The sequence below is a fragment of the Pholcus phalangioides genome, unplaced genomic scaffold, assembly GCF_987345545.1.
Source record: "Pholcus phalangioides strain wild (caught in Gottingen) unplaced genomic scaffold, Ppha-v1.0 ptg000015l_1, whole genome shotgun sequence".
NCBI lineage: Eukaryota > Metazoa > Arthropoda > Arachnida > Araneae > Pholcidae > Pholcus > Pholcus phalangioides.
In genome coordinates this window covers 99231773-99251525 of record NW_028301608.1, presented here as the reverse complement: position 1 = coordinate 99251525, position 19753 = coordinate 99231773, and the positions used below count along the sequence as shown (strand labels likewise).

At 36.7% G+C, this 19753-nt stretch overlaps 1 protein-coding gene across 1 annotated transcript in view; it reads left to right on the top strand.

The window, feature by feature from the left end:
- Positions 1-17572, top strand: part of LOC149077169 (uncharacterized) — a 72548-nt gene extending 54976 nt beyond the window's left edge. Inside the window, exons 3-7 of the mRNA XM_089244902.1 lie at positions 5977-6082; positions 7837-10758; positions 12753-12935; positions 13714-13823; positions 16970-17572. Of these exons, the coding sequence (XP_089101028.1) occupies positions 5977-6082; positions 7837-10758; positions 12753-12935; positions 13714-13823; positions 16970-17416 (3768 nt within the window). The 3' untranslated portion in view covers positions 17417-17572. The remainder of the gene's footprint in view (positions 1-5976; positions 6083-7836; positions 10759-12752; positions 12936-13713; positions 13824-16969) is intronic.
- Positions 17573-19753: the final 2181 nt, after the last annotated feature.

Genomic DNA, 19753 nt, shown 5'->3' with positions numbered 1-19753 from the left:
ATTCGGAGACATGTGGGAAGAACAGCATAAGCTTACGGAAAAGCTCATTCTTGCTGTTCTTTCCTTCATTTTTCAGCTTTCCGTGTTAGCGTTTGATTTCCGATTGCATACGTATTTTGTGATCTTGCAACTGATTTTATCCGTAGATTATGATCTTATACTCGTTGTATGATTCATTTTTTTGTATTTTTCATCACATTTGTATTCATTCAATTTTTCATTCAATATGATTAGGTAAATTATACTAACATCTTTTCGAATTTCATCTCCAATAGCTTGACATGTTTTACCAAGGGTTCCGCCCGCTCTACTAAGCTTTTGTTAATTTACCAGAATTTAGCACATTTTATATGCAACGTTATGTGGAGAGTCGGAGGAACCATCTTCGCCCTCCCTTACGTTTCACTTGTACTTTTTCACTCATCAAAAAGTTTTGTTTAACATTTTCTGTGTGGATGGCATTGTAAATGTATAATGTTCAGGAAAAATTCCCGAAATGCACAGTCATGAAATTTCGGAAGAGAAGGCACACTAGTTAGCTGCGAAAACCAGAGCCGTCGTGCTGAAACATGTTTTAAAAATAAAAATTATGAGGCGATAAATATAGGATGACCGTCTTAAAGGTTGCGTCTCATCACCTCACGATTTCTGGCTTCAGCCGTGTTTTTGTCATTTCGCTGTTACCTGGCCCTCAGCGAAGGAAGTGAATCTTAGGTATCTCTGGATTTGCTGACCCTGCTTCTGGCAATCCTCCCAGTATTTGGGAAAAGCACGCAGTATGTATACGGGTGGTGGCTCTCTAGCTTCATTTTTTTTTAAAGGGAATAGAATCCATCAGGAACCCATGAGATCGCGCTCCTCCATCGAAATGAATCGCACAAGCAGAAAAGAAAACGCAGCCACCATATGACGTGGCGCGTTGCGTAGGCTATCCCCCTCACCTCACTTCTCTTGATGTTTTCCTTTCCTCCTTTTTTTTCCCAATGGCATTGCATGCTGGTTGTATGTACGCAGCCTGCTGCTTGTCATGTTTTTTTTTTTTTTTTTTCTTTCTTTCTTTCTTTCCTCTGAGCTCTTGTAGTACTTCTCTCCAACGGCCCTACGGTCAGAGAATGGCCTGAATTCCTGGCATTCCTCCATTTTCCCACTCGCTCTGCCTCCTTTTTCTTCCTCGTTATTACCAGCTCGCGTTCGTCTCTCTGCTGGGCTCTCTTATATAGATTATAGACTTCTTTTCTTCTCCTTCTGGGAATCGACTACGAAAATCAACCAGCATCGGCAGAGAAAGAGTTCAAAGTTCTGAAAATCGTATTTCGCAAAATGCTTCTTCTCGCGGTCGTGCGTCCAGAGGAGAAAAGGAAATCGCTAGCGAGCAGAGTATTCTCTCTCTGTACGCATTCTAATTTACAATAAGTTCTTGATTCATCTCATATATATGTTATACGCTTTTTTTGCAATGTTTTATCCGTGACCGTGAGATTAAAACCCTAGCAGAATCCTCGTTACTATCGCGTATTTGCAATGAAATGACATTCGGGTTATCATTCACAGTGAAACCTCGCTGCAACGATACCGCATATAACTGTAAATCCCTCTACAACAATAGAAGTATTTTTTTCAAATCTTGTTTGGAATTGCATGTAGTCTAATGCAGGACTGGACAAATCCCAGTCGTCAGGTAGCCATAACGACTAAGAACCACTATGTGTGGTTTTTAGAAAATTTTGTAACCTGAGGACAATAAAAAAAAAATTGGAATTGATATCAGCGTATCTATCAATAATCAAGGCTCACCATGTACTGGAAAAGTCGAAAGAAATACTATTTTTTACCTGTTTTTCGTGGGGAAGAAATGTTTGGTGCCAAAAAATTGTTGGGGCGCCCAGAGCTTTTTGTAATTTGTCAATTACGTGTCTTTTTGTTTTTTGTATATTGCGCTATCCACCCTCTGAAAGTTACAATGATAAAGTGTTGCCGTGAGGCTACTTTCTATGTATTACACAAAAGTGTTGTACAGTAAACTACTTTACAGGGTGAAACAACCAACAGAATCTTATCCATCAACTAATCAATTAAAAAAATTTGCCGTGAATAAACACTAAATGCATTTTATGGGCATACTAACAACGCCAATTCAGTAGAGATGCCAACAGCAGCATAAATATGGCGGTGTCTGGTGATAATGCTACCTCTAGATATAACGATAAACTCTCTACAACGATATTTTTGATATTTTTTTTTATTGGTTCGCAGAGTATCGTTATGTCAAGGTTTCACTGTATATGTGGACGTTTTTTTTGTTTTTGCAATGCTTTATCCGGGACCGTGAGATTAGTTAGAACTCCTGCAGAATCCTGATTACTATCGCGTGTTTACAATAAAATGACATTCGGGTTATCGTTTTATTAAGTCTTGACTGAGGTGAGTTTTTCTCGGGCCCGCGTTTGTGCGTGCATGCGTGTCTAAATGCGGGTCATTTTGGCACTTTGGGAAATCCTCGGGGGAAATTATCTTTGTAGGTATTTTTTTTTTTGTTCGAACGCCTTACTTTTTTTTCACTAGAACGAGATGTAGGAGATGGAAAATTAACTATCATGTTTTTGTTGGAAATGGGCACGAGCGTTGGTGTTTGAACTTTCGTAAATTTTGGTGCTCCAGATCGGAAATCTGAATATAAAGTCTCATTTAATCATAATCTCAAAATGTGTTTGGGTCAAAGTGACGAAGTTTGTATAAATGTTAAATAACCGATTTTTTTCTCTGCCAAGAAATGATCAACTCCCGCCGTAATAGTATAATTTAATATGAGCGTAAATAATTACGTAGTAATAAGTGCGAGCATTCACCAAGCCGTGTTTGGTTCGCCTTGTAATAGCAATACAAATTTCACGCTTTTTAAGAGCGCTCAAAATAAGTTCAGGAAAAAAATACGAGAATTTTTTTCCCGGTATGAGCAAATTTTTATTTAAAACTCTTATTGTTATGCGTATTATTATAATAAGCAATTACGTATTTTGTGCACGTGTTATTACAAAAATTCTTGCATTACCATTTATTTCAAGTGTCTAACAGAATCCACTTAGATATTTTTGTTACCACGCCAATATGACAAATTTTACAGCAGCTGATACTGTAGGACCGTTGAAAAGCTGTAGCAAAACCCAGAGTTCCGCAGAACATCATTTGCAAACCTATGCTCATGTCAGTACTTCCCAAATGTATTTAGATTCGATTTTTCAGGGGATAAAATTATATTGAACGTAATAAAGAACTGGCTTTCAACCAGTGTGTCACGGCAATTTATGATGACACAGAGTGCCTAGAATATCCTGGGGATAAAATTATATTGAACGTAGTGAAAAAGACTGAGGGCGCTAAAAGTATAATGGTTTGCACTGATCTGCAAGAAATGTTCTGCATTCAAAATTCCATAGTAGTGTTTGGAACAGGCATCTTCAACCCATTGCTCGCGAGCACCACGATGCTCCCTGAAGCCCTCGGAGCAATCAAGTGCTCGCGAGTACTTGTTCAACGTTCCAATTAAACACCTGGTACAAATTGCATTCAAGGCCCGCGCATTCGTATGTCAAACTTTGCCGTAAGGGTGCTCTTCTATTGATGATGGGGAACAGGCAGTGCTCGCGACTGGAGAAAGGTTGAAGATCTCTGGTTTGGAATAATTCTTTGAATTCCTGAAGAATGAAAAACTTTTCTTAAAGTTTTTACCAAGATTGTTCTGCGAAGTACCTCGCAATTTTCGGCATATTCTGCTTTTGTGGTACTGAGATCTCAACTCGTGTGTGACAGCAATTGATGATGATACCGAGGTGTATAGCGTCTAAAGATACGTACAGGCTCATCAAGCGATAATGCTGATGTCACAGCCAGTGCTCGGTAATGGCGGATATGATGGCTACGCATCCGCTGTTGTTATACATAAGCTATTTTAAACCATTATCTCTTAAAGTTTTCGATTTATTATTTTCTGTTCTTAATATTAGTGCGTGGACGCCTACTAGATGTTCTCGTTTGTGTGAAGTAAGCGAAATTTTAACCATTTTTTTGTACGATTTCTGAGGCATCATCGGCCATTACCGGACTCACAAGGGTTGCCACTCTTAATGATGAGCCCGTTAGTATTTTTAGGCTTCCTACCGAGGTGCTCCTAGAAATTGCGTAGGAGTGTCGCGAGATATATGAAATTCCCAAGGGTGCCGTGACTAAAAAAAGTTTGAAAATCCCTGTTCGGAGTTGTTAGCCCTCGAAATCCGTTTATTTCTTTCTCGCTCTCATAGTAGATGTATTTTCAATACTTAAGATTCTTAGATGTTTCCGATGAAAAAAAAAAACCAAGTGGATTAATAGAATGTCATATGCATTAGATAAATACAATTTTGTATTGTCTACAACGCTTTAAATTTGAATACGTCTTCATCAATTACTGTCTGTTGGGAAGGAAAACGCCAACTGTTGGTGTTGTCATTAAACCCTGTCTTTCCATTCTTTTTTCAAGACAGGCTTTTGATAATTCTTCATTTTGGACGCATTCTATCCGTTGCAGTGATTCTCAACCTTTTGTGCTTCGGCGACCGACTATAAATGCTTGTGTGATTCGATTGTTAACCGATTGGATCCTTACTTAACGCTTTGCTTTTTTTTGCTTGCCTTTCTTCCATCATTGATTATTTTTATTCTGTCCTTCAGATGCCCATCACGTACTATAGGGGTATGCGTACTACAAGATGGGAGCTATTTCTCAAATGCTTTAAAAATATCTTTTTTCGTTAAAAATTAACCTCTAGTTGTTGGTTTGATTCCGCGCCTCAATTCTCTCTCTCTCTCAATATAACAAATTATACTGTGCATTGAATTGGGGATTCGCCTTTTCCAATGAGTTTTATTTACATCTAGGACAGTGCATCTGAACCACATATTTTTGCATAGCAAAGGGACATTTATACTTCAAAGATCCCTAATTGATCGAAAAAACCTCAATAAAATATTCATAATACTGCCAAAGACTGCCAGGAGTTTATTTATTGGTTTACAAATGCAACTATTCATGTCCCTGTAATGGTAACGAATTAATTACTAGCCATGTCGAATCCTTATTTTATTATGTACAAATCACACGCGAGTGTTTCAAAATCTGATGAAGATAAGTGAACGTAATTGGATGTCGTTGAGTTGATATCGACAAAAAGCCATGGATTTATTACAAAAAAGAATATCTATCACTTGCCTACAATTATGGAGTTATCGATTTGTTAATCGCATTTCAATTACTCAGTGATCCAAGCATAACTTTATTTTTCTTTTTTTTGCAACTGAATTAATATTTACTTATCCATTTACGACAAATTTTTCCTCATTTTTTTGTGCCTTTCCTCAGTTCTTGGTTTATGTATATTATTACTTTTGTCTCCTCCTCTCTTCTGTTTTTCGGAGCATTAATTGCTTCTCATGGATGGAAAAAAAATAGATTCTTTGAAGCGTAAATAAACTTTACAGCCTTCTCCTTACAGGAGGCGTGACACTCTTTCCTTCATTTTTATGTATCTTTTTTTATTCATTAAATCGCCTTTTTTCCCCTTCCTCACACATACACTATATCATGGCCCCCACAGGGTGGAGCGAACGGGTTCTCCAGCCTGGGACAATTCTGTTCATTTTTAACACTGTAAATTCACCGTGTAGGGGCCCGTTAAAAGTGTGGCTAGTGACCCCCCCCCCTCCAAAAATCTCGGTCCTGGGAGCCCTACTGCAGGGTGTGGAGGGGACTTGCATGATATTTCTCAAAACATAGATAAGCATCTATGTTCTTTCTCCTTGAGATCCCAAGAAATATTGCTTAATTTTTTTTCTCTCTCAAATGAGTTATGCGCATATCACTGAAACTTTTTTCATTTGCTTTGCAGTATGAGATTCTCATCACAGTCAAATCACTAATTATTAATATTGATATCTTATTTGTAGGAGCTGAGCTCTTACTTGCTGAAAGTGCCTGAAAAATGCTCGAAAGACCCATCAGAAGAATCCAAGAGTGAACTTCACAATGGTGCTGCTAAAATTTCCCATGCCAGTGAGTATTGTTTTCATCTAACAAATTCATGGTAAACCAGGGCTGGACAAATGAAAAAAAAAAAAAAATCTAGGTGCGGGAGGAAAATTTTTTAACTGAAGAAAAAGGTCAAAAGTAATGCTTCTTTTTACTTTTTCAGGGCATAGTGACCCTCTTTTGCATTGGCAGATATACTGCTATAAATTCCAAACATTTTGTAAAACCCTCAGCCTGCAATTTAGTAACTACACAAAGAAATTTTTATGCGACCTTGCGCCTAGGATTTGTCCAGTCTTGTGATAAACGTAAAAATAACTTGCTTCATTAAATATGTGAATACCATTCGTGAGTATCTACACAATATCCAATATTGAGCATAACTAAAGCAATTTTTTAGGCCCATGTTCGAACAGGAGCCACCATCTACAACATTTATTGTAGATAATGCTAATGCTTCCTTTAATGAATTCATTTATCAAGATTATATAGACGTTATAGTGACGGACTCGCGATGCGAGGATCCGGGTTCGAACCCCACAGTGGTGGTCGACTGAAGTTGGTTTTCTGTGGTTCCCAACTTCAAGGCGCAAATGCTAGCCGATCTCCCCGTTAAAAAGTCTCGCCACAGAGAGCAACAGTCCTACAACGATAAATCATTCAATCATAACACTTCACTCATTGTTAGAAAAACTGGTGGCAGATGGCAGCACTACACATAACAAACATTACACAGAAACAAACTTTACGTCAGGTTGCACTACACGTACACGCACATTCCCGCATGTACTGATTCGTTGGGGGAGTGCATTTGTGGTGTAGCAGTAGTAGGTAGGGCCTCCAAAAAATGGCTCGGGGATCCATGATGATCTTAAGTCAGCCAACTCGTTGGGCAATTTGCCTGTTGTGGCGTTGTATTTGTATTACTTCAGAGTGATCCATTTCTATCTTTTTCAAACTGGAAATGACTTTAAATATTTATATTGCTTTGTTTCGCGTTGAGCTCTTAACGCATATTGAAATCCTGTTTATTGGATGTAATTGATGAACTTAAACTTAGTTATCCTAATGATTTTCACTACTATTACTTAACTGTGCTTTTACTACTACTTAAGTTGCCTCATAAAATTATATTTATTGATTATCTCATTTTTCCTCTATTTTATTCCTCTATGTATATTTTGTACCTATTAGAACCACTGTTAGAAATTTAATTGATTAATAAATTAAAATTAAATTAAATAAAATTAAAATTAATCAAAATTAATTGAAAAGCTATCCATTCTTAAATGAAGAAAACCACTGTTTATGGGCAGTGCATTTATATTTTTCTTGTGGTTTTTAGTTTTTCACGAAAATTACTCTTATTTTGGGTTGTCGTATTCCACATCCATATTTTTATGGGCATTTTTTTCCTTCTTTTCTCAGCAACTTCTTTGGGCATTTTGCCTGTTGTCACCCTTGAATTTGAAAAAGGAAATATATGTTGAGAGGGTATCATCAATACATATGGAGATATGGATGGATGACTATGTACATTGCTACATGTTACATAGATGAAAGTGATTGCAAATTAATGCAACTTATTAATGTTTATATGATGGATAGAATGATCATAATAGTCCAGAATTTTTCTCTCATTTTGGTTATCTCCATTGTGTGACACAAGTATAGTTCGGGAATCTTATCAATTTTCAGTTTGAAATGAATTTTTACAATTGTTATACCTGAAAAAATTGTGAACTAATTATGATATTAATTTTTTAAAATTGTTTCAGATTCCTTCAAGTACAGATGTCAACAAAAAATTTTAGATGCACATGAAGGTCTTAATTCAGAGAGCTATGCCTCACAGAATGGGTTCCGTACGTTGGATGGATCTCGACAGGACACCTCAAATGTGTGCATCACTGGCCTTAGACATAAGATCTTTCCAGATCCTCCAAAGTTGATATATGGGAGCTCCTTAGCGAACTGTGAAGTGACTTCAAACTATGGACACAATTCATCAAAACTACAACAGCCTGTGCTTGATTATGCAAACAGTGATGTGCCTCCTCCTCTCCCTCCACCAAGAGGCACAGTACAACCACCCCCAACGCCACCAAGGGGAACTCCCCCTTTGTCTGTTGGAAATACTGTCATTCAGCAACAGGATATGCCAGCAAGTAATTCCGTTGCCGGGGCAATGCAGAGCAAATACCTTAGAAGAATGTCACCAGTGCCAGCATCATCTAGACAAGTTCTAAACTATACATCTTCAGCTAGTTCTACACCTCAACGTGGTACAAGTCCTATCACTTCAGGAAGAACCCCATTAATAGCTTCCAGTAACGCTCAGCTGCTAGCACAGCAACTTCAGGCACTGTCTGTAAACTCTAACAGTTCCTCTGTTTCTTCATCATCCAGGAATGAAAACATCTATGCAACTAACTCGCAGAATGGAAATCCATCTTGGTATTCTTCACCTCAACCATCTTATGCTTCTTCCAGCTCTGGACGACACAGCCCAACGCCTACCATCAGCAGCAGTGAATATTCTGTACCCCCAGTTTTTCAGGTAAAGCGTACTCCACCACCTGCTTACACTCCTCCATCTTCTTATTCGTCTTCTCCCCAGACTGTTCCGCCTCATCATTCACCATCTCCTGCTTCTATGATGACTTCTGTGCTTCCTCGCCCTGCACCTCTGCAAGCTTGGAGTTCGAGGCAAGCAAAGTCACAATCTCCTATAATAATGCAGTCAGTGAAAAGCACCCAGGTTCAGAAACCAGTTTTGCAAACTGCAGTGGCACCCACGTCGCCTCAAACTCCATGCACTGTATCTCCTGCTACCTGTCAGCAGCAAACTGTTGTCTCCAGTCCACCACCTCCACCTCCTTATCCTGTTCAGAAAAACCCATTAGCTGCAGCAAAGAGTAATGAAACAGCAACTTCAAATGCTGTGCCATCTCATATCAGGACTGTTGATGCTCCGTCTAATCCTCCTCCATTGTATCCAAGGAATCAGAGCAAGCCGCCGTCTCCTATGACACCTGCTCTTCCTTCTGATCCTCCTCCTTATCCTATGTCTTCTAATATTGTGCAGCCTACTGTTCCTTCTTCGCCTCCACCTCCTCCTTACAATACTAATACTGCTTGGCAAGGATTACAGAGCACTTCACAAAATAACAATAGTACTCCTGTATCTTTTGGTACTTCTTACAACCAGAAACCTATCCAAGAAGTTGTCGTAAAGGAATCTTCTTCCTCCATACTTTCACCCACTGATTCTAATCAGAATAAATGGCAAGCAAGTTCACATCATTTGCCTTCTAATTCTGAAGTATCTCGTGTGGAATGCTGCACACAGTCTTCTGTACCAACCACAGATCCTCCAAGCTATGCTTCTAGTGTTGCTGCTATGATGACAGCTCAAAGAGCGGCTGCCCTCATTACTAGGCTGAACAATAATAACAATAATAACAACAACAATGTGCCAACTGTTATGAATAATGCTCCGACTTGTACATCTTCATCCATGATGCGAAACTATGCTGAACCAACAGAAAGCAGTAGTGTTGTTACAAAAGCATCTTCTTTAGTTAACACTGTGGAAAGTATTTGTACGTCACAAATTACTGCTTTACCTGGTCCATGTATGAATCCTAGCAACACAAACATCAATGGTATGCTAGAGGATCCATTCTCCTTTCACGGCCCTCACAATCACAACACTGTCATTCGTAAACCTTCTCCTGTTGCCATGGATACAGCAAGTTCTGCCTCACAGTCAGCTTCTCGTTCTGAGTCACCAGTGTCCAGAGCCATCAATCAGTCACCTGTCTCATTCATGTCCACTACTTCAACTTCTTCGCCATCCACACAATCCGATTCTACCCACGACTCCAACAAGCAGCTTGTCCTACAGAAAATTACTCACCAATCACCACCACCACCTAGAAAGATTTTGTCTAAGGAAAAGGAAAACGAACGGAGGGAAAGCAAAGTCAGAAATTATTCTCCAGCAGCTTTCAAGTTTTACATGGAGCAACATGTTGAGAATGTCTTGAAATCCCATCAACAACGAGAAAGGAGAAGGCAGCAGCTTGAAACCGAAATGGCGAAAGTTGGACTGTCTAAAGAAGCTCAATGTGAAATTCGGAAGATGCTGCACCAAAAAGAATCCAATTATATTCGACTGAAAAGAGCTAAAATGGACAAATCGATGTTCGCTAAAATTAAAGTCATCGGAGTAGGAGCATTTGGCGAAGTAGCCCTAGTTAGGAAAAAAGATATCCATCCTCCAAAATACTATGCTATGAAAATACTTCGTAAATCTGATGTTCTGAAGAGGAATCAAGTGGCACATGTGAAAGCAGAACGTGACATCTTGGCAGAAGCGGATAATGAATGGGTAGTGAAACTCTATTATTCTTTCCAGGATGACGATAATCTATATTTTGTTATGGATTATATCCCAGGTGGTGATTTGATGTCTCTTCTGATTAAACGCCAGATTTTCGAAGAACCACTCGCTAGGTTCTACATTGCCGAGTTGGTGCTTGCTGTGGAGAGTGTCCATAAAATGGGATTCATCCACAGGGACATAAAACCAGATAACATTCTCATAGATAGAAATGGACACATCAAACTGACTGATTTTGGTCTTTGTACAGGCTTTAGGTGGACTCATAACTCCAAATATTACCAAAGAAATGGTGAGTGTTACGGATGGGCTACTACTTTCTTTCATACATTTTTTGTTGTACAAAGTTGATAAGTTAATTACCATAATACCCTGATTTACTTCCTCTTGACTTTAATCACCCATCATCTTATCCTAAAAATGTTTTTTTTAATTAGACACGCTTTGAACAAAACTTGAGATGTTTTATTCATAAGGCAATAGAAAAATCCTCCTTCATGGTACAAAATTAACTGCAGTGCACACGAATCAGAATTATGCAAAAGTTTGCCTTCATCAAGTTCTTAAACGCTACCACTAATGGAAATCAAAAATAAATACATACATTTGGAGTTATTATCACTCACATTAAGTTATCTTTGAAAGATAGCTAGCAATGTCTGACTCATGGCTCTGTCAGGGCTAGCCTGTCACTTCTCCACAGGTTGCTCAACAGAAAGAATGATGATGCATCAGATCAAACCAGACTTAGTATCATTAAGTGTAAGGTCCACCTTAGTGTCCAACTTGATTAGATGCGCTATTATTATGTCTTAATAATAGATTTAAAAAGTTAGGATGGATTAAGAAAAATTTTTGGTAATATATTTCGTAATTTCTTGTTTATAATTTGCTCGTGTAAGTTTCTGATAGCTATCAGTATGACCACTAATGAAATCCTAAATAATGTCCGAGGGGAAAGGGGGGGGTCATTTTTTTTTTAGTCAACATATTCTGATCCTACTAAATTGCATCTGTGCACCACCTGATTCCTTTCAAAAATATTTATTTTTATTCCAACCTTTGTCAAAAAAAAACCGTGCAGATAATGTACAGCAGTCTATAATCTGTAATTAAGATTTTTTAATGTATTGTGGGACTATTTCATTGTGCAACGCTATTGTAGTAATTTTTACCACATAACATTTTCAGTCAACTGAAAAGCTCTTTGCAGAACAATGCAAAATATTCTGCTTTAGGGTTAAGTAGTAGTAGTAATTTATATGAAGAAAAATGGATAATATGTGTGTGTAAAAGTGATATAAATTCAAGGGATTAATTTGAGAGCTTTCTTTGAAAAAAAAAAGTGTTCTTATTGACCAAGATATGCTTAAACTTTTCAATTGAAGTAAAAGTAACCTGGTATGGTGTGTATGTTACTGATATGTGGTAAAGTTTGTGATTAAAAGAAGTATAGATCTTTTTGGGAGTAAATATAGACTTGAACTTAATTCCTAGATACAGTGCAGGAAGAAAGCTGCTCCATTTCTAGATTTTGTGCATGGAAAAAAAATTGCAGAAAATATAGGGAGTTGAACTAAGCACTTAGTTAACCTGTACTAAGTATTTTCAGTGAATTAGAATGCATCACTAGGGTTGCACTGATTAAAAAACAGAAGAATTATTTTTTGTATAAAGCCTTGCATTCTATGCCCTAATTGCTAGATGTTGTACCATCATGAATATCATTGGGCTTTCGACTTTACTTTTCGTATTAAAATTTTGAGTTTACTCGTTTTTTTTCACCAAAATTCATTATATCTGTGAAAGAATAAAAATGTGTAAACTATTAAGCAACATCATGCAACTTGGAAACATCCATTTATTATGCAAGAAACAATCTTGCCAATGGAATTTGTTTTATTTAGTTGATACTGGATGGCCCTTTGGCTGTACATCTAGTGAATTGACATGTCTGCACCAGATGTGTGATACTGAGTTGCCACCACTCATTCACTTTAATGGAGGGTGGAAATGTCTTTGCACCCCTGGTTTACATAATTCATGATCTCTGCTGACCACAAACTAGTGTGACCATACTCATTGTGTTTGGTGCATTGATATTTCTCTCTATGAAACTCTTTGCAGGTAGATTGTGTATCCCTGATATAAGCCAGTGTCATTTGATGACTTTTTGTATTCAATTTACAATTTTTATGAAAAATCAAAATTCTCTTCCTGTTATAAATTTATCATTGCTTTATTAGATTTTTATATTAATGTAATTTTCTGATGGCGTCGTTTCAGGAGAGCATAACAGGCAAGATTCCATGGATTTGGATGATCAGTGGAGTAATGAGTGTCACTGCAAATCAAGTGCCAATCTGAAGCCACTGGAAAGGCGCAGACGAAGGGAACACCAGAGGTGCTTGGCTCATTCTCTTGTAGGAACTCCCAATTACATCGCTCCAGAAGTACTGCTCAAAACTGGTAATTGATAGTTCTACTGAATATGATAAATGATTTTTTATATATCACAAGAATTCAAATGAGATGATGTTAATATCTTTACAAATATACTTTTCAAATGTATTTGAATTTAAATTATTAAAATGTATTTTAATAATTTATTAAAATGTATTTTGCCTATCAAAATCAAGGTATCAAGGTAGCACACTTAATTTGGAAAACTTAGTTTGAAAACTGTAAATGATACTTAAATTAATGCTATCATGTTCAATAAAGCATTAAACAAAGTATACTATAAATAATTTATCTTCTGCTAACACCCCATCAATTGATGCAACAGCTCTGCGATCACAAGTATTGGAACCATTAAAAATTAATGTAGCTATGGACTCTGACTGATATCACATTGTGCAAGGCAGTGTTGGGTTTTTCAGTTTCTTAGAAGTGTATGACAAAAGAAAAAGCAAATAGTGCTCTTGTACAAAATTGTGAAGCAAGGAACCTCGAAAATATTTTTTCCTTCTGCAAAATGCTATGATATAAGGTTAATAAATGCCTTCAAAATAATAAAAAAAACACATTCGCAGAGGATAAAGCAGCTTGAGAAAATTCCAGATGATGAGTAGTGTCATCATTCTGGCTGGCTGGTATGATAGAGATACTTGTGGAACAAATGACATTTGAGTTTCCAGTATTTCTTGTGGTAAAGTTTACTTTTTGTCATGTATCGTATGAAAAATGTGTATTTTGACTTAATGTATTAGTTCCTTATTAATTTATGTTAATTTGATTTTCTTAGGTTACACACAACTTTGTGATTGGTGGAGCGTTGGTGTTATCTTGTATGAAATGCTGATAGGCCAGCCACCTTTCTACTCTCCTCTTTCACCAGCTGAAATACAGTATAAGGTATGTGTTCATAATATTATGTTTGATCATTAAATAACTTGTATACAATCATGCAGATTTGTTTTTGTATGAGTGCTAGTGAAGGTTTTTCGATCATTCAGATCATATTAAGAACCCAGTATTTTGATTCCTGAAAAAAAGTTTCCTTTTTTGTGGTAGGGCAGTTGTACTCACTATTTTCTCATGATTGAACAGTGTCATTCACACGAAAAGGAGAAATGATCATACATACATTGAATAATTAAACTCCTGCATTAATAAATGTAAAATTACTTTTGTCATTTGAAATAAGTAGTTCGTTAAATCAGGAAATCTGCTGCTGGAACCTTAGCTCAAATAATTACCACAAATTTAATTTTATACACATACTTTTATGTTGCCCAGGCAGCACAAAATCACTTCACGGCCCGTAGGCCAGTTGTTGGCCACCCCTGACCTTGAGCATCTTCTATGAGTCTTTCATTTATCTGCATGGGATTTTGCAACTTATGATCTTATTGTGCCTCTTTTTTTCACTTTGAAACTTGTAGACAATTTACTTTATATGCTTTTCTGACACTCTGAGTAAATTGTGACCATAGGTTCCACTGTAAATATTGTTCGTCTTGATGCTCACCCCTTGAATTTTTTCTAAATAGTTTACAAACACCCTGAATGTAAGCTAATAAGTTTCTGGTTGTGTTAAGAAAATGATCACACTCAGGTCCGAGGCATGACAAAAACCTTAAAGCCTTGTAAAGAGAGTAACTCTAAAGGCAAAGATGGGGGAAAAAGTGCATTGATACAGAGTTTGTTCACTTTTTGAAAATCCTTGGGAAAAAAAGTTCATTTTCAAGACTTTGAAAATCCTTGAAAAATCTTTGCAGTCCTTGAAAAACAAAATTATAATAATTTTCAAGTACTTGTGTAAGTGTTGTGCAAAATGTTTTTACGTAAATTTCTTCCACTAATTTTTCTCTTTCCGTCCCCCACACTATGTTCCGCTGAGACGAAGATGAGCAGAACAACAACAATGAGTTACAGGACAATATTCAAAACAAAACATATGTTCATGCATATTTGAGGTGTTTCTGTGTTTAAAAAGGTGTTGCCTGAATCTGGCAGCGAAATGCTGCACTTGGAAATATTGCTTCAAAATATAGTTCAATCTATTAAATTATAATGAATGTCAGAGAGTTGCAGCCTTTATCACATCAGCCATTCATTGTAGAGGTATGATTTCAATTCAAACATTGCTCAAAGTGCGTTCAGAAATTAATCTGTAGCAGTTTTGAGACTGGAAATGCAGTGTGTCACAAGATAAAAAAAAATTAACTTTTTATACTGCTTCCCCCCTCCCCCATCCTCTTACTTCCAATTTATGCAATTGTTGTGTTATTTTTTTTCGAGCCGAAAAAAAAAACCCCATGTTTTTAACTGCAATACTCACCAAGATATTTGAATTCAAAAATCGGAGAGAATTTAGGAAACAAAAGCCAAAACTAAAAGACAATGGTCCTTTCCCTCCTTTATGCTGTCCTCTCCCAACTTTTCTCTGATTTTTTGAATTTGAATATCTCAGCGAATATTGCACTTATGAAGTTGGAAATATATATATATATTTTTTTTTTGTTTGGCCTCAAGAGATACAGAGCACAGAAGTTAGAGGACAAGAGGAACATATAAATATTTAGATTTTTTTATTATGGGACACACTGTATTTTTATTCTAAAAACTGTTACAGAGCAATTTTTTAACGCCTTTTGAGCATTTTTTAAATTGGAATCATACCTCTATGACAGAGGGTTGATGAGATGAAGGCCGCATTAGCACTTACAGGACACCCTGTATGACTGTGCTGCTTTCTGATTTACTTTTAGAGTTTGAATTTCAATACTGTTTCAAACATTAAATGATTTCTGCTTTGATGTCACTTGTACGCTAAACTGTGATGACTTTTTTTAAAAGCAAGACGTTTAGAACTTTCATATTGTCTACAACAGCGGTTCTCAACCGATTGTCCGCGACTATGACGTAGGGGTCAGCAGGTAGACTTGATAATTCAATTCTAACTGGATAGAAAATTAATTAATTATTGTAATTGATGTTATAGTAATATCCATTATTGATTCATAAATAAAAATTGTACCTTCATTCTAGGTTCATGATGCCTTGTCAAGGAAAAAGCAAGAAATCATGATCTTAAACACAGGATATCACTAATTTTTGCAGCCCATAAATGCAATTAATGACAAATTTGCTAGTTACTGCAGAAAGAGAAGGGTAAGGGAGGGGGAAATAAAAGATTGCTACAAATCGCAGTAAACAAAGCTTTAATGGAAAAAACATTCAAATGACCCAGTTACTATATAAAATGTGGGACGCCACCAGTTGTCTTTAAAAACATTTCCCATAAGTCAGCAAAATCCCCAATTGTAGTTAAAATTGCTGAAAAATTGAAAAAACAGTTTAACTTGAAAATGTGAGATGAATATTTGTATTTATACCTAAAATTATCATAAGTTATAAAAACGCTGTTTATCAATGATTTTAGTGAACATTATAAATTTAAATAAACATAATTGAAAAAAACGGGACAAATGTATAGAAGAAATTCAGAACCTCTATGTCCTTGGGTTCAGAAAGGTTGAGAAACACTGGTCTACAACAAGGGCTGAGCTCTACAGAACCCTTACGTCATTTGTGCATTTCTCGGGTGCTCTGCATCTGCTCCAGGACAGTAAAATAAATAGGTAAATTGGATGAATAAGGAAAAGAGATCCTACAGGTCTCTGCCATAGAAATTATAGGCTAAAAAGGACTTCATGAGTCAAAAAAAGGTTGAGAACTGCTGGTCTGTGGCCCCGTTCACATTGTAGCTATAACTGTTTTAAAATTTACGAATCTTTAATAAACTAGCATTTCAAACTCAAAATAAAAAAAGGGAAATTAATTTGATTTTTTGAAAAAAAATTGCAGTTTTTATTGACAACAATGAAAATGAATTTTTAAAGAGTTGATCCTTAAAGTGCTTGAATACAATTTGAATTTTTTTTTTTTCTTTCAAAGGGTCGGAAGCATGTTATATAGTTTAATGCATGTTGTCTTTTCTCCATAAATGTGTTCTCATCTTTGTATTATTAAATTTTTTTTTTATTTTGCTTCAGATCATAAATTGGGAAACAACGTTACGCATACCTAAGAAGCCAGAAATATCAGTGGAGGCAGCGGACCTGATACTGAAACTATGTTGCGGTTCCGAATTGAGGCTGGGAAGAAATGGGTGTGACGAAATAAAAAGGCATCCATTCTTCAGGGAGATGGACTTCACTAGTGATTTGAGGAGGCAGCCAGCGCCGTATGTTCCACAGATACGCCACGATACCGATACGTCGAACTTTGATGAAGTCGATTCCGACAAGTTACGCAGCAGCAACTCTGAATCGAGTGATGAAGGTAACATGGACGATCCGAATGATAATAAGCATCCGGAGCATGCTTTTCTTGAGTTCACGTTCAGGCGATTCTTCGATGATGGTGGCCATGTTTATCCGATTAGGACTAATAATAATAATGATGAACCTGAAAAACAGAGTTCGCCGGTATATGTCTAGTTTTTTTTCTAATTTGTTTTTTTTTTTCTAAATTTTACTGTGCCGCAGTTTTAACGCCGCAAACTTTCTCTAGTAATATGTTTTATAGTAAGTGTTTTTGTATATATATATTTGTATGTATGTATATGCTTCAACCCGAGTCTTTTGTTTCTTTGGAAAAAAAATAGATGTACATTACATCAGTCAAAAAAATCGCCTCAATTTTGGGGGAATATTAGAAATTCTACGACGAAGAACGTAATATATGTATGTTCGTGTGTGTGTGTGTTCTTTGCTTTTAGGTGGTAACAATTTATAGCCAATTTCTTAAGCCTTTGTACAAACTGGGAACACAGCTGTCTCCATGGAACGATACAGGCACTAACCATTGTTCTTTATTATTTTATTGTGTGTGTGTGTGTGCGTATGAACAGAAAGAGGGAGCGAAAGAGACATATTTAAGCTTGAAGGAACGTTCACAGCCATTAAAAGCGATTTTCCCGGTGACATCATCTGGCACCACCATCACCCCCATAAAAGATAAGCACCCCTTTAATTTCTCTCCTATTTTTATACATTATATCATAAGTAAAATCTTCTAAAATAATTGATATTGATGTTGTAAATCAATATGATCGCACTCATGGTGATCCTTAAAAGATTTATATACATATCAGTGTTTTTCATCAGGAGATATCATTAGTTTTCCCAATATAAAAATAGTAGTGGCACGTATTTTCATTACTGTTTTGGAGCAGTACTCTTTCCTCTACCCTCACATTTTTTTCTAGTGGTGTACCCTCCCTAGGTTGTCTTGACTGGGGGGGGGGGGGTTGTTGCTCACATCTAGGAGCTTGATAGTGTGTACTTATTAGATTGATATTAAAATAAATTTATATATGTGGGGGTGGGGGGGTATGTGACAGTTTTAACAAATTGGCGGATACAAGGGGGGATTGATGTGCCCTCCCTTCAGGGAAAAAATTGTATTATTGACATAGGCAGAAGGGCCAAGGTGGACATTCCACCCCCCTCCATTCACTATATACACCCTCAATGATTTGCCTCCTCCATTTGAGGAGCCTGTAACCACTTATGAATTTTAGAAATGAAGGGTGAATCTCTGGACCCTCGGGCTGGAGATTTTTCAGTGTCTTGGAATTCCCATTTCAGAATGAGAATTTTAAGAATTGTTAAACGCAGCGCCCATATTTTTACTATGTTTTTTTTTTTTTTTTTTTTTTTTTTTTTTTGTAATATCAGTTTCTTCCCCCCCCCCCCTTTGTAAAGCTGCCAGTGGCTTTTTTAATGTCTTGCTGTGCCTCCAACCCTTTATAATGTCCCAAACAGGTCACGTAGACCCAGGTAAAACCATCATTCTAAAGAAACCCCTTCAGTGCAAAAGTACCTTGGAACTTTAATTTTATATGACGGAAAAAAGGTTGAAAAATGCTGATATTTATATATGTATTTAGAACCAAATGAAATCAGTATGCGGTGAAACCTGTCCAAGACAGACACTGTAAGAGACGCAAACACTGAATGAAATCAAAAGATAGTTTCATCAATTATTAGTGCTTAGACATGACCTTTATAGAACAGTAACCTGTCTGAAACAGAATATTATTTCTCTCTCTTGACATTCTCTTTCATACAAGTTACACGTTTGTGCTTAAAATACAGTCGGACCCTGCCATAAGCGAATTTTCAGATATACCGAACATCATTTTTTCTCCCTTCGTATTTCTTATGCTTACAATGTTATTTAGCCAAATCTCAAAAGGTATGGAAATGGATGTAACAAATTTTATTCATGTCTGCAATTACAAGTTTATTCAATTTTCTGTAAGTTTTCCTTGGATTTTTACTAAAATTGTTATTTTTACATAACATGGAATACAAATATTTTACTTCCCCAAATTCCCGCATTCTTGAAGAATACTGCTCTATCGGCTAGAATGTATTATCAATGACCACAAAATAAGACCCAAATGTATATAATCATAATTGCAATCAACCCGTAACATCATTAGGTTTTTCATGATTTTGCATGATATTCTCCATGTTTCTTATGAGGTTGGTTATAGCAAACCAAATTTTTGGCCCCTGGAAGTTCATTATGGAGAGTTCGACTATAATTGGCTTGTTTATTTAATGGTAATGAAGAGTCTCGTGAAGAAAACTTATCAAAAATATGCACAGGGCACTTCAGCAGGTCTGTTTGTATCAAACATGTGAATTTCAGATGTACAATGGAAATACTGGGTGAAAACATGACCTGTTCTGCCAAACGAAAGGGTGCGATAGACGAGTCCAAGTGGAGCATGAAACACCATACCAACCCGGTCCTATTTCGTA